Source organism: Abramis brama (assembly GCF_963993115.1).
Source record: "Abramis brama genome assembly, chromosome: 4".
Lineage (NCBI taxonomy): Eukaryota > Metazoa > Chordata > Actinopteri > Cypriniformes > Leuciscidae > Abramis > Abramis brama.
The window spans coordinates 48,567,406-48,591,002 of NC_139966.1; the positions used below are offsets into that span (position 1 = coordinate 48,567,406).

General features: G+C 37.7%; 1 protein-coding gene across 1 annotated transcript; it reads left to right on the forward strand.

The window, feature by feature from the left end:
- Positions 1-6,311: 6,311 nt before the first annotated feature.
- LOC311082212 (scavenger receptor cysteine-rich domain-containing protein DMBT1-like) lies at positions 6,312-23,224 on the forward strand (the record flags this gene model as incomplete). The annotated part of the gene is made up of 21 exons (XM_084112946.1): positions 6,312-6,318; positions 6,469-6,675; positions 6,796-6,800; positions 8,628-8,742; positions 9,071-9,385; positions 9,997-10,311; positions 10,410-10,493; positions 10,580-10,897; positions 11,252-11,320; positions 11,417-11,548; positions 11,694-11,771; positions 11,939-12,253; positions 12,357-12,566; positions 12,665-12,745; positions 13,359-13,418; positions 17,374-17,436; positions 17,602-17,664; positions 21,573-21,887; positions 22,475-22,783; positions 22,889-22,971; positions 23,060-23,224. The coding sequence occupies 21 exons, from the start codon at positions 6,312-6,314 to the stop codon at positions 23,222-23,224; spliced, it is 3,309 nt and encodes a 1,102-aa protein (XP_083969072.1).
- Positions 23,225-23,597: the final 373 nt, after the last annotated feature.

A 23,597-nucleotide genomic window follows, 5' to 3' on the forward strand; every position in this document is an offset into this window, starting at 1 on the left:
GCCTGATGCTGGGGCTCTGGCTGGGCCTGATGCTGGGGTTCTGGCTGGTCCTGATGCTGGGGTTCTGGCTGGGCCTGATGCTGGGGCTCTGGCTGGGCCTGATGCTGGGGTTCTGGCTGGGCCTGATGCTGGGGCTCTGGCTGGTCCTGATGCTGGGGTTCTGGCTGGGCCTGATGCTGGGGCTCTGGCTGGGCCTGATGCTGGGGTTCTGGCTGGGCCTGATGCTGGGGCTCGAGCTGGGCCTGATGCTGGGGTTCTGGCTGGGCCTGATGCTGGGGCTCTGGCTGGTCCTGATGCTGGGGTTCTGGCTGGGCCTGATGCTGGGGTTCTGGCTGGGCCTGATGCTGGGGCTGAGGCTCTGGCAATGTTGTTGTGGAGTTCCCTACAATATTGTATGTGTATGTTAATTTTCAATATTTCCCCATCATGAAAAAAAACAGTTTAAAACTGCCATGACTTAAATTACACAAATCCTACCTTCTTTGATCAATATAAAATTGTAGGCCTTTCTCATGGAGGCCACAATTTTTAGGTTTTCTTCAGTGGGTGGCAGATCGGTCACCACATCGGCCGCCCACTTTCCAGAGGCCTTATCCTTTTTGGCAAAAAATAGAATTGGGACATAGCCCACTGCACTTAGTTTTTTCACCTGTAAAAATGCAGACAGCAAACATTAGTTATTCCCAGTCCACTGCATTATTTTCCACCCTATTGAAAAAAAGGCATTAAATACATTAGTGCTACTGTTTCTAATATACACAATACGCTGATTTCACGCAGCCGCCATTTTGAAATCGAAAGTGAGGCTCCGGTGGGAAAAACCCCGGAAGTAAAGATAAACAACAATGCCTTTGGATTACCAACCTGAAGCTGCTGCCGCGATTTACACTATTGGATGTTAATATCCAATATAGGATATGTGTATAGTTCATTCCTGCTTCTTTTTTTACTTTCTGAATTATATAAAAAAAATATTTTATTTATAAATGAATTTCACTGTATATAGTATAAAGTATAAAAGAAATGTATGTACAGTTTTAGAATTGACACAACATCATTAAACACAACAATACGCCATTGCATTCACGACTCTCCTGTGATTAAAGGCGACACTTCCGGTTTTCTTCCCACCGGAGCCTCGCTTTCGATTTCAAAATAACGGCTGCGTGAAATCAGCGTATTACCATAATCAAACTTAACAGCTTTTCCCCTTAGAAACAAAAACATTACATATGTGATCTATCCCAGTGGTTCTCAAAGTGGATTTGCTTTGAATGAGAAAGTTGTGCTTCATCATTAAGAAATGCCTATCAATGACAATGTAATGATCTAGAATCTACATACAATCTTGATTGTAAATGCACTAATAAATTAAAACATTAACATTTAACTTTTTTTGTGATTATGACTAATCAAGTTAATCTGTTGTAAATCACTTCACTCAGGTCATGATGAACCATTCTTCCTGCTGCTTAGCTTGGCTTATTTGCTATTAAGATAGCTGATGAACATGGATGAATGTTTGAGTCAGTCCACATCATTAAGGGATTCAAATTCCAAAGTTGACTAAAGACCCAGTTACACACCAGCTAGAAAACACGGAATAGTGAACCTGGACACAATTTCAAGAAAATAGAAATGGCATCAAAGTATACAAATGGTAGCAAGCATATGCTTAATTGTTTTAATTATGAGGGGGTCCTTGGAAATTGTTCTCCCACACAAATGGTCCTTGGCTCTAACCGTTTGAGAACCCCTGCTTTTGACACACACAAAACAAAATATGATAATACATATATGAAAAATACATTTTGACTGGACTCCCTCTTTATGGCCAAATATCAACCTGATCCAAACACTCTCCTCCCCCCTTAGATAGTCTACCTGTCTCTCCCCACGGAAAATGTAGGTTATGGGACAAACAGAAACATTCATTTGGGAAGGCCACCAATGAACATAAAGTTAAAAATCATAAAATAGCCAGCTGCTCTACAGAATCTGGACTTGGTCCTACTCCAGTAGGTATGGCTGAATCCTTTCTCTTTTAATGTGACATTAGCCTACTATCTCCCCTGTAGTAATTCAAATGCTTTTTAAGTTGTGGCTTTGAAAAAGGACATCTGGAATATGGCCTTGCTTTTACCAACACATATTTTGCACACAGAATGGGTTTCATGCATGTCCTCAGTTATTTTGTCACGTCATCATGCACTTTCTCTAAAATTACAGCAGCGCAAAGCACTATAAGCGTGAAATGCAATATTCACATGCTTGTAGTGGTAGTGTAAGGGAGCATGTTATCTACAGTACTTAGCCTACATAATCATGCAAGACTGTCTTTAATAGTGACTCTGGGTCTGAATTCTGTGATCTGCCTTTAGCAGAGACAGAAACTTCAGTAACATGCATTGTCTGTGTGGTACTAAAGCAAGGTTATGTTTACAATGTAGCCGGTTGTATATGTAAACAAATGTACATGAGCACCTGGTCAAAAAGAAAGTCTATTCCATGCATGTCAAGCAAATGACAAATAAATTAAAATAATATTACACCAATGCCATCTATGACTACCTCAAATTCATTCACTGACAGATTAAACTTATTTTTGTAAAATGACGCCCTTGCCCTATCACACAATATTAATAAAAAGTGAAACAAATCATATTGCTTAATGACATATGAGCATTTATACTTACTGCAATATTGGCAGAGTCCACCACTCTTGACGCATTTTTATTTTTTCGGACCCTTTCCCCCCAATTCTTGTCCAGGGACAATTTTTTGGCCGTCACTTTGGCTTTTTGGGAGATGGCTGTGAAACAAGAGCTGCAGGTTTTGCGGCTCACCTGTGTTGGTAAAAGTATACCAAAGTGAGACATCAGATCCACAGTCACAGAGAAGAAGTACAATCAAGATACAGTTTAATTTGGCTGTATACAGGAAAGATAGGAACACACAAAGCACAATGCAATTCAGAATAGGTCTCTAAATTTACACAGGATTATTATTATTATTATAATCATACAGTAAAAGTGGCAGATGTAGGAGACACCCAGGCTACTCTAATAAATGTTGCCTATGGCGTTTGGTGCAAAATAAGTAATACATATTGTTATTAACCCAGACGCCTTACATTATTACTGTTTTGTAACACAGTACAGATATCATACAGGGTCATTTAGTAGGAGCATACTTTAGTATCCAATTGACCTACTAAATGTAGGACATTAAAAACACATATTTGAATATTGCACATAATGCTCTATTCCACTTTCCCTCACCTGATTAGGTGCTTGGCAGGAGGGGCAAGGCTTGAACTTCTTTCGAGGCATTTTGAAATCTACACACACACACACACACACATTTTTTTCTTCTATAATAACATACTTTTTTAGACATTGTCAACAAACAGTACACAACTTATTGGCATAACTGCTTTCTACCAAAACAATGAAAACAATTAAAGCAGGTTAACTTTTAGCTAATTTAGCGTCACTGCAACAACAACCATGCACTTATATCAGTCTCTATCCCATGCATTTTCTACAGTGCACTTTAGACAGCGTCAACAAACACAAATTTTCTAATTCACCCATTTTAATTTTGGAAGCTATATATATATATATATATATATATATATATATATATATATATATATATATATTAGGGCTGGGAATCGATTAGCGGGACTTTTCCGCTCCGTGTGCGCCGCCGCACTCTCCGTTCCGTGTGTCTCTGTGTGTGTGTGTGTGTGTGTGTGTTAAAAAAAAAAAAAAAGTGCTGCGTTAAATGCGTTTTTTTTTTTAACGCATTAAACATCTCAAATTAATCACAAAGATTAACGCGATAATTCCCCCAGCCCTAATATATATATATATATATATATATATATATATATATATAGGCTAGCATATGTGTGTGTGTGAATCAGTCAATAGTTTATGACAGCATTATTACATTACTTGCATATTGTTTTATTTCATGTTGAAAAGTTGTGATGAGCCACAATGTAGTAGTTATGAATTTGTAGTATTGTTAAAAATGGATGATTTATTTCGGTGTTTTATTATATAATTTTGCGTAATTTATCATTAACGTCAGACTGTAAAACAGACCAATCTGCCAACCGTTCTTCATTCTGAACATTTACAATGTTGGATAATTTTTGTGGGCTAATTTAATATTGAAAATCTTATATTCCCCTATGATCGTACCTTAAGTTGCATGATTGTATGCGACAAAAATTAACTTGAATTTAATTAGCTAACGTTAATTTTGCTAGCCTGCACATTTGGTGCAGAAAACTGTATGTTTATAATGTCTTATTCTATCATAATCGTCCTAAGAAATGGCCACCTTACAAAACTAAAGTTTCTAAACACAACTTATTGTCCTGATTCAACAGTTTTAGATGTGTAAATGTAAGAATAATAGATCCATGTATATTAATGTACCGTACTTACCGAGAGGAAAATCGCAATGAACTTTGGGATAACCCGGTGACGTCAGCGTAATTGTTTTAAAGGACTTAATAATAAACAAAAAAATATATAAATAAACTGATTAATTGAACACAATCGTAGCATATTATATTTATTAAAATAAATAAAAAAATCCGATAAAAATCTGTTATCCAGCATGCTTTAGTTAAAGGAGTAAACTCACCGCTGAATGCGGTTGCACACCATGTGCGTTGTTAAACTCACCGCTGATGAACGCGCTAAACCTTTGACATCAGATTGCGAGGGTTTTTAAACATCAAAACCAGTTGGAGAGCCAGATAAAAATGATCGGGGGTCCGCCATTTGACTCGTCCTGGCATAATTTAGATCGATCATTAAATTGAGTGTTGTTAAACTCACCGCTGAATGCGGTTGCACACCATGTGCGTTGTTAAACTCACCGCTGATGAACGCGCTAAACCTTTGACATCAGATTGCGAGGGTTTTAAAACATCAAAAACCAGTTGGAGAGGCAGATACAAATTATCTGGGGGCCGCCATTTGACTCGCCCTGGCATAGATCGTTTTTTTGTAGCCTATTCATTTTTATTTTTGTAGTATAGTCTTGTTGTAATGGCAGACAACATGTTGTGGTGTGCTTACCCAAGACGTCAAATTTCAACGTTGAACGTCCCCGGTTCAATCTATAGGACTACCCTGCTCGTTGAAAAATGACGCCAAGGGTATACCCAGTGCGTTAAAAAATGACGCCAGGGTTCCTGGACCATGCGTCAGACATTTGACGTGTAGGGAGTGAGACTGTGTTGTTCAAATAGTTGTATCTCGTGAAATATTGTCCTATCCTAACAAACCATACATCAATGGAAATATTATGTATTCAGCTTTCAGATTATGTATAAATCTCAATTTTAAAAAAATTGCCCATAAGACTGGTCACAAATGAAGAAAGCGGGTGTACTCTGGGTTCGGGCCACATTCAGAGCTCTCCCCCGGACAGCACACCAGTCGTCAAATATGCATACTCTTTTACTCTAGATAATTATTTGCAAACTCGTGAAATGCAAGAAGCTTGTGTGAATTTTATGCATGAAATAAACTGCTGACAATTAAAAAATAAATAAATAACTGGTCAGAATAAATTGTTTAGTTTTATAAAGTAATAGGTCAAGAAGCAAAGCAAATATTATTAAAATTGTCCCTTTTTTCATTAAAGGAGTCAGGCTGGTTGGGGGATCTCTCTGTTCTGGCAGAGTAGAAGTGCCTCATGATCGGTCATGGATGTCAGTGTGTGATGCTGCCTTTGACCAGCAGGATGCAGAGGTTGTGTGTAGAGAGCTGGACTGTGGGGCTCCTGTACAGGTGCTGGGAGAAGATGCTTTTGGCAAAGGAGACGCTCAGATGTGGACACAAGAGATTCAGTGCAGAGGAAATGAGTCTTATATTTCTTTTTGTCCAACATCATCTTCTCTCAAATACAACTGTACCCGTGAGAATGACATTGGACTGTTATGTTCTGGTAATGGAGCTTTTCAAACAACTTTTTTAAACCATTTCTTATACTGTTTTATACTGTTAAACTAAACTCTCTGTTCTTTGTCCAGGTTACACTGACCTCAGACTGGTCAATGGTCCTGACGTCTGTTCTGGTCGAGTTGAGCGTCAGTACTTCAGTCAATGGGGCACAGTGTGTGATGCATGCTGGGATATGAGAGCTGCCAGTGTCCTCTGTAGACAGCTGAATTGTGGGATTGCTGTGTCTGTTGTGGGATCAGACTGGTTTGGAGAGGGAAGTGGTGAAATCTGGGCTGATGTGTTTGATTGTGACGGGAATGAAACAAAACTCTCAGAATGTTCCGTCTCTTCATGGAGTCGAGCTGAATGTTCTCATAGACGAGATGTTGGAGTCGTCTGCTCTAGTGAGGGGATTTTATTTAAGAATTTTGTTTTATAAATTACCTACATAAATCTTGCAATGACTTAAATAAATGCCACATCTTTCACTCAGATTCCTCTCTGGCTGTTCATGACGGTCTGGTGCGGTTGTCTGGAGAGAGACAGTGTGAGGGGGAGCTGGAAGTTTCCATCCATCAGGTCTGGAGGAGAGTTCTGCTGGACTCCTGGAGTCTCACTGAATCCTCTGTGGTCTGCAGACAGCTGGGCTGTGGCTCTGTGCTGAACTTCTCCGGCTCCTCTTCATCCAGTCCTGAACACAGTCTGCAGTGATTTGCCTATTTTGTACTAATAGAACATTATAAATAACAAATCCTTTTAAATAATCCTAAAAAATGTTCTTTTTGTGGACTATTCTCTTGTGTTTCTTTCCTGTGTTTAGCTCCTGTTTGCGTGTCCTTTGTTACTATGGTTACTCATTGATTAATTGATTATGTTCACCTGTGTCTTGTTTGGTTCCTAATTTAGCCTGTGTAATTAAGCTCTCAGATTGTTGCAGTTCATTTTTCCTGTGTTGTCTTTGAGTAAAAGCAGAAACTGTTACGTTTATCTATTCCTAACATTTCCAGTGTTTTAGATTATCTTTGTTTTCATTTTTTGTAAATACAAGTAAGACTGCTACAATTTAGGTTCTCTAATACTCTTTCTTTGCCTGAACTGTAACAGCAACATATGCACCCTAAGCATTTTAATAAATAAAAAAAAAAGCTTTGATGGCCATAAAAAGCTAAAAAGCTAAAAAACAAAACAAAACATAATTTAAATACAGAGCTGTATTATTCCAAAACCATGGCAGATGTAAAAATAAATAAAGTAATAATCATGAAAGCATACAAATATTGTGGTGAAGGACCTGTAAAGTTAAGCACCTGTTCCTTGGCTGCGGTTTCGGCTGCTTCTCATCCTGGTCTGAGCCACTGCTGGTGACCCGTGTGTCTCTAACGTGTCCGATCTCTGACATGATTCCAGCGCTGCTTACCTTAACCGTCCTTCAACAGGTCAGGATCATGTACAATCCAAAGCTAGATCCAATACAGGGAATTATGCCGATTAATTCAGGAAACATCATTTATTGTCTTGTAGCCTACTAAATGCCTAAGATGAAGATCAAGATGCCGTGAAAACCCAGCATCTATAGGCTATTTTTTTTTAAAACTTTTTTGTGATAGCCTAACCTACTAAATGTTTCCATTTTCTTCTAGAATAAAGCATCATAGGCCTACATACTAAACTCATGAAAAGGCCCCAACAAAAATAAAAAATAAAATAAAAAAGCAAGATTATAGGGCAAATTTAAAAAAATGTCAGTGAAAAACCTTATATTAAAATCCCGCTAAAGAGCCTGTGTAAAGACATTTTCTGATTTGGCCTACATACAGTCACTCTGTGCTTAGGCTAGGCAATTACAACAGCAGATAAAGTAAATGAGCTCTACTACATGAAACAAGTTAGGCTACTTATAAATGTTGCTATAAGTGAAGAAAAACCATTAATTGCCGTCTTACATCCTATGTACGTTCACTCTCCCTTATGTGCTAACCCTTACCCTTTACAATAGAAGGTGCTTTGCTGCCATCTACTGGACAAATACAGCATTGCAGCATTAAACGCACATTCATTGCTGTTATATTTTCTCAAAAGTTTAAAAATAGTTCACCTATTTATGTAGATAATATTTAATCTATTTAAAAAAAACACATCTGAATAGCTTAGCAACAATACTATGGTGTAATAGAATTTTATTTTTTTTTACTAAAAGAACAAAGCAGTAAAATCCACGTATAGTAGCCTAATATTATGCATAATTTATCCAGAAACAATGAGATTAAAATGTTACATTTATTCAAATAATTCATGAAAAAAAATAGTTCTACTTCTACTAAGTTTTCTACTAAGTTACAAGTGTTTGAAGTGATCAGACTTACAAAAATTAGTCATCAGTCTTGTATCTCCTGTGTGCAGTGACAGGCTTTGATGCTGAATATAACCTGCAGTGTTTCTCTATCAATCTTCTTTAAGTTTAGTGTGACTTTATCTCCATCTTGACTTATGAAAGATATGATTCTATCCTCTGTGAAGTGTCTTTTCATGGTGGAGGAGGAGTCCCGTTCATCAGCGCAGATGTTCTCTTGATATATATGGTGTAAATCAGAAATGCCTCCTCTGATTTGTCAGTGATTGTGTTTGATGATTTCCTCTGTTGTGTCTAATAAGGTAACAGTGAGTGTCATTGGCAGCTGTGAGAGTCTCTCTCTCTTTAGGGGACTGACAGGAGCCAGTTTCTTCAGTGTGTTTGAGGGAGCAGAGGAGAAACAGAGTCAAACAAACAGTGTGACGAGCAGAAGAAGATGGAGGGATGTCTGACGCTCGTTTTACTCTCTTCTATAGTCACACTAACAACATCTGGTAAGTGCAAAAATTGAGAGTAATGAGCTGAAATTATGTTTAAATGAGCAGTTGAATCTGAATATAGGCTTGTGTAATATCTAGAAATAGATCTTATGACACTATCATTTATCTAATACTAATTAAATTGTAATAATTAATTTTTACAGGCAACCAATTTAATTTGCCATAACGATTTTGTCATATTTTGAATATGTCCTCAACTTTGCAATGTTCTACTGCTACTAGCTAAATCTCTCTTTCATGTACAGATTTCGAGACTGTTAGATTGGTTGGTAGTAGCAGTCGCTGTTCTGGAAGAGTGGAGATTCTTCATAGAGGTCAGTGGGGAACAGTGTGTGATTGGAGATGGGATAAGACTGATGCTGCAGTGGTGTGTAGAGAGCTGGACTGTGGAGAACCTGTAGATGCTCTGCCTGGTGCTCACTTTGGACAAGGATCAGGACCAATCTGGATGGATACTGTGGACTGTAGTGGATCAGAGTCAACACTGAAGACCTGTGGGTCATTAGGATCGGGTGTTAGTAACTGTGGTCATGGTGAAGATGCTGGAGTCAGATGCACAGGTGAGTGGCTCCATACATCACACTGTTAATGCATCACTGATCATGGTTCAACATACACCAATACTCAACTTTTCTATATATCCTAATTATTATATAATTTTATATATTATATAAAATTATAGTGCCAGATGCCTCTTCAGGACATAACACATCCAATTCAAGTGTTCTTATGTGCTGTGCACTCTCTCAATATAATCAGAAACCACAAGACTTGTTGATGGGTCTCACCTGTGCTCTGGGAGGCTAGAGGTCCTTCGTGGGAACACCTGGCACACAGTGTGTGACGCTGCCTTTGACCAGCAGGATGCAGAGGTTGTGTGTAGAGAGCTGGACTGTGGGGCTCCTGTACAGGTGCTGGGAGAAGATGCTTTTGGCAAAGGAGACGCTCAGATGTGGACACAAGAGATTCAGTGCAGAGGAAATGAGTCTCAGATATATTTCTGTCCAACATCATCTTCTCTCAAAAACAACTGTACCCATGAGAATGACATTGGACTGTTATGTTCTGGTAATGAAGCAGTAGATACAACTTATTGAGATAATCACAAAGAAGCTTTTTTAAACATTTATTTGAATATACTGTTAAACTAAACTCTTTGTTCTTTGTCCAGGTTACACTGACCTCAGACTGGTCAATGGTCCTGACGTCTGTTCTGGTCGAGTTGAGCGTCAGTACTTCAGTAAATGGGGCACAGTGTGTGATGCATGCTGGGATATGAGAGCTGCCAGTGTCCTCTGGAGACAGCTGAATTGTGGGATTGCTGTGTCTGTTGTGGGATCAGACTGGTTTGGAGAGGGAAGTGGTGAAATCTGGGCTGATGTGTTTGATTGTGACGGGAATGAAACAAAACTCTCAGAATGTTCCGTCTCTTCATGGAGTCGAGCTGAATGTTCTCATAGACGAGATGTTGGAGTCGTCTGCTCTGGTGAGTAAATTCACACCGTGATAAAGTCATTGGTTTCAGATTAAAATGTTGTATACATTTTAGATAAATACTGAATTACAAATAAATATTCTCTCCAGTGAGTGAAGCTCATCTGAGGAACTGCAGCTCTCCACAAACTCTCAACTGCAGCTCCACACAACAGCTGTCAATCAAACACTTTGGTGAGAAAATCATCATCAGACTCTTTAGTTGTTAATGATAAATAAAGTTAATGTACAAGCACTGTTTTTCTCTCTCTGAATATCAGGTCGCGGGTCCATCAGGCTGGTGGGTTCTGGGGGAGACTGTGCAGGGAGGCTGGAGGTTTTTCACAGCGGCTCATGGGGGACAGTGTGTGATGACTCCTGGGATATTAAAGATGCCCATGTGGTGTGCAGACAGCTGCAGTGTGGAGTGGCCCTCAGTAACCAGCAGGTACCAGCCTGGTTTGGTCCTGGTTCTGGACCCATATGGCTGGATGAGGTGGAGTGTGAGGGGAATGAGACGTCCCTGTGGAACTGCTCTTCTCCAGGCTGGGGGAAACATGACTGTCAACACAAGGAGGATGTAGGAGTCGTGTGCTCAGGTAAACAGTAATTTGATTGATTTTTAAATTGATTTTTTTGCAAAATAAACACCAGAATAATCAGGAGTCGATGGCTCATATTTGACAACAAAGTCCATCTTACTGTATGATGGTCTGATAGACAGCGCTACCATGGATGCCGCTACATTTTAAATATTTTTTTATTGACCAAACAGAATCAAGTAGTAAATAAGTTTCATAATATATTATAAAAATATAATTAAGTATCTTTTTCAGATGCTACCAGTGCTAGCAGTGTGCATTAGCCTTGTAATAACCAGTTATTTTGGTGATATTTTAGGTTTAGCACAACTTAAACTCCAATATTTTTAATGCACATCCCTTTCCATCTAGATTTTAAAGAGATCAGGTTAACTGAGGGCTGTGAAGGGAATGTGGAGGTTTTCTACAATGGATCCTGGGGTAATGTGTGTTACAACTAGATGGACACAGACACAGTGAGTCTGATCTGTCAAGAGCTGAACTGTGGAAGATCTGGCAGTGAACCCAATTATTCAGAGGGACTGAAGTCTCATAACTGGCTGGATAAACTTAAATGTCGACGTCATGATTCCACTCTATGGCAGTGTCCATCTTCACCCTGGGGACAGAATGACTGTAATAATGAAGTTGCCAAGATCACCTGCTCAGGTAAGAGGATATTTAACTGATTTAAGATATTTGGAAAACATCATGTTTGTTAATAATAAAATAATAAGCAAAATAATAAATTAATAATGTTTATTAATAATTTTTCTATTCAGCATTTAATTAAATTTTAACATTTTAATTTTAGAGGAGCAGACTCGTGAATCTCCTCGGAGTCGTCTGACATGTTCCACCTCAGAATCTCCTCACCAGAGACAGTGTTCAAGTAAGATAATTATAAGGATGTATTTTCTTTATTCACAGAATTATTAATTTCTGTGCACTTGAACACTAAATCCACATTCCACATTCATAATTTGTCACAACTATAAATAGTTATCAAATGCATTGTAAATGTATTGCTGGTCAGTGATGTTTCTGTGTGTGATTTAGATCATGTTCCTCTCAGACTGAGTGGAGGTTTGGGCCGGTGCTCTGGGAGGCTGGAGGTGTATCATAACGCTGTGTGGGGTTCAGTCTGTGCTGATCTGTGGGACATCAGCGATGCTCAGGTGGTCTGCAGGCAGCTGGGTTGTGGAGCAGCACTGAGGGCTGATGGGAATTCAGTCTTTGGTGCTGGTGAAGGTGTTGTGTGGCTGAACAGAGTCGAGTGCAGAGGGAATGAGATTCACCTGTGGGACTGTCCTCTCTCCCTGAAGAACCACACTGACTGCTCCCACAAAGAGCACGCTGGACTCACCTGTGCAAGTCAGAGCAAAACACTGACCGATAATACTGATTTTCACATCATTTTAGTGCTACTAACTGTGTATTTGCATGATTTTTAATCTGTCTGGGTCTGTTTTGACAGATTTGCCAGATTTGTCAGTGTCCACTACTCCTGCCACAACAACATCAGCTTCTCCTCCAGTTTCTCAGACAGTGCGCTCAACATCAGTCACTCCTCCACAAACTCCTCCAGTGTCTCTCTCTGTGCTTGTGGTTGTACTGGGAGTTTTGCTCTTACTGCTCTTAGTGCCACTGCTTATACTGATTCAGCAGAACAGAGTGATGAGGAGAGGTAGGAGAGATCCAGAGACTGTCATATTGTGTGTTATTCAGTGTGTGATCAGTCATGTGTTGTGAACTGACAGCAGGTTTGTCTGTCTACACTCACAGCTCTCTCTAAGAGGAGACACAGGACGACTGAGGCCGTTTATGAGGAGATTCATCACAGACACAATCACTTCACTCAGAGAGGTGAGACATGAGCCGTGAATCTTATTTAATATTATTAATAAGAGAGTCTGTCAGACACTTGATGTTCATCTATTATTAGTCCTGTTAAACCTCCGGCTTTAAACCAGAGAATTCCTCACAGAAAACCACAGCGCTGCAGGTGCATGTTTATGTGTGTGTGTGTGTGTGTGTGTGTGGTGTGTGTGTGTGTGTGTGTGTGTGTGTGTGTGTGTGTGTGTGTGTGTGTGTGTGTGTGTCAGTGAGTGTCTCTTCCTGTATGTATTTTTAGAAGGTAATAAGGAGGAGTTCATATGTTTGTATGTGTGGGTGTAGGTGCGTGTGTGTGTGTGTGTGTGTGTGTGTGTGTGTGTGTGTGTGTGTGTGTGTGTGTGTTTGTCTCTTCCTGTGTGTATTTCTGGAAGGCAGTGAGGATTCATGAGTTCATGTGAGGATACATGTGTGTTTGCTAATAAAAACTTATAAAAAAGGCCTAAAACTTTTTTTTTTTTTTTAAATGTAAGTAATTAATATTTTTGTTGTGTTGTCACTAAGACAATGCTTTATGATCCAAAAGAAATGAGGATCTGTTTGTAATGATGAACATTTTTCTGACTGTTCTGCTGTCCTTTAACAGGAAGTCTCATCTCTGAAGAACTGCATTCTGGGTATGAAGATGCTGATGAGCTTCTCTCAGGTTAGAGAGCTGAAGTAGATTCAAAATAATACCTAAAATCAATAATTTGATTTACAAATTGAAATAAATTAATTCACACATTTTACCACTAAATAAAATATGTGACCAATAATTCAACAGTTCACAATACTAAAACTTTTATCCTATTAGAAAAAGACTTCATCACAGCATATTATGATGATGTCACCAATGGCAGTTAACTGATCACCTGATTCATTATTAAATTATTTAAAAACCTCAATGGTCTCAAGACCACCAACAGCATATGTTGCATTTATTTTGTTTCCCAAAATATTATTTATTTATTTACCCAAAAACGTTTTGATGCAGAAGAGATGATGAAGGAAATCACACCGGGATACTATGATGATGTCATCACTGATTTACTGAAACCAGTTCTTGAGACAGGTTATTCTGTTATTCTGTATTAGGATATTAAATATTTAAAATATATCAAATCTGTGTATATATAAATATATATATATAAATTATATTTTGTATGGCTGTCTCATGTTGAATTTGTAGAAGACACTCCTGAGAGCTATGATGATGTCACACGAGTGGACAGAACTCTGATATTAAAAACGGTGGGTTTCTAAGATGGCGGACTGAGCACATACTGTATGTTTTTACCGAGCTGCCTAGTTAATCTCACAATTCTGATTTGAAAGCTTCACAATTTTCATTTACACCTACCTAAAATACTGTATTATTTAGTCCCTGCGCGTTTGTTTTCTGTCCTCGATATGCGAAAAACGTATCAGCAAATTACCCAGCAGAAGATTATCATTCCTTCGGCTCATGACACGGCCCCAGCTTCAGTGTCAGACGTCTCTGAGATGAAGGTACAGGCCGATCTAACAATGAAACGTTGTGATTCGTCTCAGTTCACACCGACTAAATTAAACACCTCGAAAAGAATTAAGATCTCACGATGATGACACCAATGCAACTTTGCTGCAAGTCATCACTTCTCTGACTGCTCGTTTTGATCCACAAGACCAAAAATGTGAAGAAATGGCGAATCAGATCCGTAGGAACCGTGTCATGATTGCAGAAATTTCCAAGGCTGTCGAGTTCAATGCCGCTTTAAAAGAATGCAGAGCAAAGTGCATGGAAACGAGTAAATCACTCCTGGGTTTAACTTCATCGCACAAAGACCTGGAGAGCAGAACATCTGACCCTGAGCGGTATAAGAGAAGATGGATCCTCCGGATCAACGGCATGAAGGAGAGGATGAAGTGGATCCACGCAAGGAAGTGATTGGTCTTATTGCTGAAATTACACTGCACTTGGTTCAGAAATTGGAAAACAGTGTTGACACTGTGAAACGAATTGAAAGAAGAAACAAGGGAAACCAATGATCGTGCAGTTTACAGTGTGGAAATACAGGGACGAAATGTGGAAATCAACCAAGAATTCGTCTGTCTGTCTGTCTGTCTGTCTGTCTGTCTGTCGCGGAGTCAGATTCACAGAGGATCCTACGAATAGCTTTGATCGATCAGGCGCGTATGGCTGGAATTGCGTGCAGTTCAATTACACTGAAGGAAGACGCAATGACTCAAAATAATCGTTTACTTGAACTGATTATGGTTTGAATGGTGTGAGGTCCAGGTATGAAGGTTTGGAGACACACTAGGTTGTGAGGTACTGTATGTTCCAGGTTTGTTGTTATACAAGCTTGTGAAACGTCCAGCGCTTGCTCTTTATTTACATTTTCCTTTATTTTATCTATTATTTTAGGTTTCCAGTTAAGTTACCGTTTTCGTTCATGTCATTAAATGTTCTGGGCATTCAAAACAAGGTCAAAAGATAGTGGATCTCACTGTTTTTTTCTACAAGAAACGCACTCTCTTGTAACTGGTGGTGCTTTTGGTCCAGTCAATGGGGAGATAAAGTTTTATTTAGCCATGGATCCTCACACTCGGCGGGAACTGCAGTTTTATTCAATAACTGTCAAGGGAAAATAATTTCTTCTAGAACTGATCTCAGTGGTCTTTGGATAGTGGTAGTTTAAGACAATGAAAATATCTTTTTCATTTTGATCAATGTATATGATCACAGTAATTCTAAACTGAACCAAGATCTACTTCATGACGTATCTTCTGTTATCTCTGACTTACAGAGGTTATACCAACAGATAATATTGTTGTAGGAGGGGACTTTAATGTTGCACCAGATGAGACACATGACAGACTGCCACTCAAAAGCAAAACCTCTCGTCTAAACCCTTTCATTTCTCGTTTGTGCACTAATCTTAAACTGATAGATGTGTGGAGATACAGTATCTTAATCCTAATCTCAGGCAGTTTTCCTGGTCAAGACCCAATGCTTCCAGCAAATCGAAAATTGATTATTGGCTTATTTCAGATAATTTACTGTTATTTGTTAGAGACTGCTCTATTTCAGCAGCGCCTTTGACAGATCACTGCGCCATCTCTTTATTAGTTAAACCATAACACTCTGATTTACTTAATAATGAGATATTTTGTGATAAACTAAGATTTAATTTAGGAAATTAAGAATAATAGAAACTTTTAAATTTAAATTTTCTATTATAGTAAAATTCTTGCTAAAGTTAAGAGACTATACAGGAACATAATATTATTTATGAGATTAACAAATACTGTAGTAAAAGAAATTTAAATTATGCTGACAACAGTAAAATGGTTTCACTGCAATTACAACTGGATAATCTTTACATTAAGAAAGCTAAATGAAGAGGGTGAGAAAAGTGTTTCTTTTGTAGATTAGAAAATAGACGACAAACTAGCAATTCAATTCACTCATTAATGATAAATGGCACTGAAAGCAAAGATCACTGAGATGCAGAATTACGTATTGAAGAACTTAATTTAGCGGTTCAAAATCTTAAGATAAACAAATCTCCTGGTCCTGATGACCTCACAGCCAGTTTTTACCATTTTTGGGAATGATATCAAACTCTTGCTATTTAATGCTTTTGTTAAATCTATTATAGACGGGTCATTGGGCACCACTATGAATCTATCAATGGTTTCATTTCCTTACTCCCTAAACCAGATAAAGAGTTATGTGGATAACATTCATCAAGTTTCATTGCTCAACAATGATTATAAAATGTTCACACATATTTTTGTTAATAGATTAAAAGAGGGCATTATTAATTTAATTAATGAGTCACAGGAGGTTTTCTTAAAGGGAGATCTATTCACAATAAAATAAGATTAGTTATGGATTTGGTGGAGTACATTCACTTGATGGATTAATTTTTTTTTGGACTTTAAAAAGGCCTTTAACATGGTAGAACATGTTTTTCTTTTTAAATCCTTAGAACATTTTGGTTTTGGTGGAAGATTTGTTAGTGTTATAAAAATTATTTACAAAGATATGAATGGTTCAGTTTCTCTTCAAGGATTTCCGATTAGTCGTGGAATAAGGCAGAGTTTCCCATTATGCCCTCTTTTATTCATTTCGGCTGCAAATATGTTGTCCACTTGAAAATTTTAAATTTTAAAAATAAGTTGCAAAAAGCCAAAGGATTCTTGAATTGCTGGTTGCAGCGAGATCTCTCATCGATTTTTGGGAGAACTTTTCTATCCTAAGTTGAATATTTATAGATTGCTCAGCTATTACAAAAACAAGTAATCAAAAAAATGTATGACTTTATCTGGAGGCATAAAACCCATTATATTCGAAAATCTGGCATTATCAAGTCAAATGAACAAGGTGGTTTGTTGAATGTTACTGAATTCGAAAATTATAATTATTTGGTAAAAACTTAAGTGTCTTAAAGTGTTTTATGTAACACTGATGGCTTTTAGGTCTGTAGCACCTTCAGCTCTGTTTTATAAATTGGGTGGAATTCACTTTTCTCAAATGCGACTGATTTACTCAAACTATTAACAAAATACCTTTGAAGTGGTGCATATGATGATGTAACATTTGTTCTGTTTATGTCTTCATGTATGTGTAGTGGACACACCAAAGGATTATGATGATGTCATCATTAATGGACAGAACGCTCCAGATGTAACAGGTGAGTCACACATGCATTTATTCCATTAATGAATCATAACGACTTTATCAGGAGTAAATCTAATAATCTCAGACAATCATGAGTTGAAGAGATTAATAACATCATCAGTGACACAAGCTGGTTTACAAACTACAATGTGAGGTTTTTATTTCACATGTGAATCAGAGGGAGATCAGGAGGAGTATGATGATGTGAAGAACAGCAATGAAGATGAGAGGAACCTGTTGGGTAGGTTATTGTTACGTTTCTAACCTATATCTGCTTTTATTTGTTATGTTGCACATTTAAACTAAATCTCGATGCATTTATTACAATGAAAATATGAATTTGCTTTTGTTTTTAAAAACAGATTATGATGATGTGAGGGAGGGGTCAAATAAAGAGGGAGGAGCCATGTGACTCATTGACCACACCCACTGCCTCTTCATCAAATCATATTACAGTTCCTGGAGCTCCTGGGAGATTCTTATGTTGTTTCTAATGCATCAGTGCCTTATGTTTTTATGCTATTTCAAATCTTTTTATATGAAATGTTACATGCGTCACAAAATTTGATAACAAAAAAAATGCAGTCTTCAGTATTTGGCCTGTTATTTTTTATTTATATCAATGCATACTCAAAATATATGTTTTTTAATCAATGAATTAATTTTTATGAACTTTATGAATTAATATTTTAAGAGCATTTGGAGGATAGTGGACAAAAGAAAATGTGGAGAATTTATTTTTAGGCGAATTACAGTATTTAAGGCAGTTGACAGCTCTATCAAATGACAAAATGTAAAATAAATTTAGAGCATAACAATTCCCAATGCAATTTTATTTAAGACATTTTAGTGATGATAACAAAAAGGTATGGAAAGATAATTGTACGTATAATTTTGGTTATCAATAAATAAATAACACATTTAAACACCAATCTCAACTGCACAGATTACGTTTTTTAGTCTTATTTTGTGGTTGATACTGAATATTTTGCATTTGCTCAATCTGCAGGTTGAAGTTGGACTGTCCATTCTTGGTTTTTCTTTTCAACAACTTTTCAACTTTTTCAAAATTAATTTACTCAGACAGGCATAATAAAACACACATTAATCATTTGCCAAAGAATTTAAAGGGTGCTGAATATACATGACATTTGTAGCATCTGGACCACTCAGACACACACAAATTATTCATTATATTTAATGAATAATCCAGCAAACTCACCCTCCCAACAAAGGTCTATGAAACTTCCCCCAAAACTAACATCACAACTGAAGCTAACACGCTGACAGAACTCGATGTCCTGTTACAGGACACATTAAGACTGATTCGATTTTTTACAACCCCAAAAGGAATTTGCAGAGAGTTGTGAATCTCACTTAATTCTTGCTGAGAAGGAGAAATAAACCCTTTTAATCCTATTTATTATATATATAAACTTAAGAAATGTATAAACATGTAATTTTCCCATCTCATGACTTTCCTTGTATGTGGTTTGGCCTATATACTCTTTTAAACTCTTTTGGGTTAATACTATGTTTAACCAAAATCATATGTGTGGCATGTTTAGTCTCTATAAACTCCATTCTTCGTCCCCCATTTGTTAATTTGTATTACATTTTGCTAACTTTGTGACGCATTAGTAGTATAAGAATCTTGAAGATTCTTTTGTTAAACATCCTGTCAAATTACGTTCAAAGGCCTGCTTGAACAAAGGGTCGTAAAGAAATTCCCTCCAAAAGGAACAACTTCTTATTGGCTCACAACCATCCAGAGGGTGTGACATCTTCACGCTTTAAAAATCACTGATCACAAGATCACGCCTCTTAGCCTCTTAGTCCCTTTCTGAAATCCTGATGTGAAGATGATGCTGAACTAAAAGTTTCTAAGGACCCCCAGGCTTGTGTCAGGCTGAGGCCTTGTCTTTCCATTCACCAAAGATCCTCTGACTCACACTGGTTCTCTCTCGTCAAGACAACATCAGCAAAGATCAGCTGGAGCCTCGACAAATTGCATCAGGACAGTTTAAAAAATGTCTCCTGGCCGTGAATAAAACTTGAGCTGAGAAACAGATCTACGCTCAAAAGAAAACAAAAGAACATCTAGTGTGACTGAGGTAGTGATAGCTTCATCGACTGGACGCCGTCACCTTACTTCAGGGAAGTATTGTATTGTATTGTATTGTATTTTTAACAACTGCAAGCTGTTTAAATTGTCCGTGGTGAAGAAGTCAGATTAAGTAGGTTGTATTCGTATTAGAATTTCCACGACAGAGGTAAAGCCTATCAGTGGAGTGAAGAAATAATGAAAGGGTCAACACTGAGTATAGGGTAAAGGCCCGTTCACACCAAGCACGATAACTTGATAACTATAATGATAACTTGCATCCACACCAATGAACAATAAACTTTTTTCTCAGATTGTCTGAGAAGGAACTAGAAAACGTGTCTAAAAAAAAGCTTTTGAATATGCCAAAGCTAATTGAATGAAATTGTTTTACTGCAAAGCTTTTTACTGAAAGGTCAAAGGTTATTACTGGTTCCAAAATGTTTTAAAAGGAGCCCAGAGCTGTGCATGAAACATCATCAACACAATCCGTTATAGAGTTGTATGTTTTAATAAAGTTATTGTTTTACATTTTGAAAAATTTCTATTAAAAAAGAATTTGTACAATATCCTGTTGCAAGCAATATTATCCAATCACAAACTAGATTAAATTGTGTGTCCCAAATTTACCTGAAGACTATAGAATAAAAATGGGTTCTTTTCAGTTTTGAATCTTTGTGTTTCTTAAAAAACAAAAAACAAAAAAAAACATTCCTTCAAACAACCATAGCTGGAGATACAAGAGACCGTGAGCATTTGTTTAAAACATGTAGGTAGAATAGATTTATTTGTATTTAATACACAGTTTACCAAAAAAAGTGTCCCAATTTTGCTGACTTCACTCTATCTAATAAATTAAAATTGTAGCTATAGACAAAGTTTTTTTTTCTTTTCTTTTTTTTTCAAATTTACAATTTACAATGCCAATAGAAATGTAGGCTATGAGAAGCTCTAACATAGACCAGACTCTTTTCTGCTTCTCTTTATAATAAGTGTGTTGCTGCTATCTGCTGGAGGAATTATGCATTGCAACATTAAACACATTACAGCTACAAATGTGTTGAATTACAAACATAATGAATATATGTGGAAAAGAAAACAATGTTTATATACAAATGTGGTCTGAAACTTGTCTGTTTGTTGTACACAACCATTCCAGTTAATTTAATAATTTATTAACATACTGTTAATTGTGCTCTTGGTTAGAGCATAATAATACACTTGATATTATACACATTTGTTCCAAAAATAACTTTAAAATGTTCAGTTTAATATGATTTATATATTTATAACAAAGATCAAGTATTTTTGTATGTGAAATAAAGCTTCAAGTGAGCAGTCAGTCATCAGTCAGTCTTGTATCTCCTGTGTGCAGTGACAGGCTTTGATGCTGAATATAACCTGCAGTGTTTCTCTATCAATCTCCTGTAAGTTTAGTGTGACTTTCTCTCCACGCTTACATATGACTGACACGAGTCTGTCCTCAGTGAAGTGTCTCTTCACACTGGAGGAGGAGTCCCGCTCATCAGCGCTCACACTTTATTGATATATATGGAGAAAATAAAAATGCTGCTGTGTGATTTGTCAGTGATTGTGTTTGATGATTTCCTCTGTTGTGTCTAATAAGGTAACAGTGAGTGTCATTGGCAGCTGTGAGAGTCTCTCTCTCTTTAGGGGACTGACAGGAGCCAGTTTCTTCAGTGTGTTTGAGGGAGCAGAGGAGAAACAGAGTCAAACAAACAGTGTGACGAGCAGAAGAAGATGGAGGGATTTCTGACACTCGTTTTACTCTCCTCTATAGTCACTATAACCACATCTGGTAAGTAAATATATATTATACCACTATAGAAACTGAATAGAGGCCTGTGTAATATCTAGAAATAGATCTTATGACACTATCATTTATCTAATACTAATTCAATTTTAATAATTAATATTTACAGGCAACCAATTTAATTTGCCATAACAAATTTATCATATTTTGAATATATCCTCAATTTTGTAATGTTCTACTGCTACTAGCTAAATCTCTCTTTCATGTACAGATTTTGAGACTGTGAGGTTAGTTGGTGGTAACAGTCGCTGTTCTGGTAGAGTGGAGGTTCATCATGATGGTCAGTGGGGAACAGTGTGTGATTATAACTGGGGTATGCCTGATGCTGCAGTGGTGTGTAGAGAGATGGGATGTGGAGAGGCTCTAGAGGCTGTGAGTTATGCTTACTTTGGACAAGGATCAGGTAAAATCTGGATGGATAATGTGGGCTGTAGTGGATCAGAGTCAACACTGAAGAACTGTAGCGGACTGGGTGTTGTTCATCATACCTGTAGTCATCAATATGATGCTGGAGTCAGATGCTCAGGTGAGCGGCTCCATACATCACTCTGTTAATACATCACTGATCATGGTTCAACATGCACCAATACTCAACTTTTCTATATATCCTAATTATTTTTTAACAACATGTATTCATTACTTCAATGAGCTCACTGTGTCTGCCTTAAATTAATATATTGTTTAAATGAATACATTATTAGCTAACTATGTGATTTGTATTTCTGAAATACATAACTTGGACACAGTCACTCACCTCTGATAAAAGATAACTCTGAATTGTAATGTGGACTTATTTTCTGTAAAGCTGCTTTGAAACGATATGTTGTGAAAAGCGTTATACACATTTTTTTTGAATGTTCATCCACAAATATTAAAACAACTTGGTGTAATTTGTTTTCAGAGCTTTTCATAAGCAATTTGTTGAATAATTAATATGTGTTATTGTCTAAACAATTTAAAAAAAAATTCCATTCTAAAAATATTTAATTAAAGGACAGTGACTTGCTGTTGCTTTATGTCTGTATAAAAATGATAGTGCCAGATGCCTCTTCAGGACATAACATATCCAATTAAAGTGTTCATCTGTGCTGTGCACTCTCTCAATATAATCAGAAACCACAAGACTTGTTGATGGACCTCACCTGTGCTCTGGGAGGCTAGAGGTCCTTCGTGGAAACACCTGGCACACAGTGTGTGACGCTGCCTTTGACCAGCAGGATGCAGAGGTTGTGTGTAGAGAGCTGGACTGTGGGGCTCCTGTACAGGTGCTGGGAGAAGATGCTTTTGGCAAAGGAGACGCTCAGATGTGGACACAAGAGATTCAGTGCAGAGGAAATGAGTCTCAGATATATTTCTGTCCAACAGCATCTTCTCTCAAAAACAGCTGTACCCATGAGAATGACATTGGACTGTTATGTTCTGGTAATGAAGCAGAAATATTTCAACTTATTGAGATAATCACAAAGAAGCTTTTTTAAACATTTATTTGAATATACTGTTTAAGTAAACTCTTTGTTCTTTGTCCAGGTTACACTGACCTCAGACTGGTCAACGGCTCAGACTCTTGTTCTGGTCGAGTTGAGCGTCAGTACTTCAGTAAATGGGGCACAGTGTGTGATGCATGCTGGGATATGAGAGCTGCCAGTGTCCTCTGTAGACAGCTGAATTGTGGGATTGCTGTGTCTGTTGTGGGATCAGACTGGTTTGGAGAGGGAAGTGGTGAAATCTGGGCTGATGTGTTTGATTGTGACGGGAATGAAACAAAACTCTCAGAATGTTCCGTCTCTTCATGGAGTCGAGCTGAATGTTCTCATAGACGAGATGTTGGAGTCGTCTGCTCTGGTGAGCAAATTCACACCGTGATGAAGTCATTGGTTTCAGATTAAAATGTAGTATACATTTTAGATAAATACTGAATTACAAATAAATACTCTCCAGAGAGTGAAGCTCATCTGAGGAACTGCAGCTCTCCACAAACTCTCAACTGCAGCTCCACACAACAGCTGTCAATCAAACACTTTGGTGAGAAATTTCATTTTCATTTTAGTTGTTAATGATCAATAATGTTCATGTACAAGCACTGTTTTTCTCTCTCTGAATATCAGGTCACGGGTCCATCAGGCTGGTGGGTTCTGGGGGAGACTGTGCAGGGAGGCTGGAGGTTTTTCACAGCGGCTCATGGGGGACAGTGTGTGATGACTCCTGGGATATTAAAGATGCCCATGTGGTGTGCAGA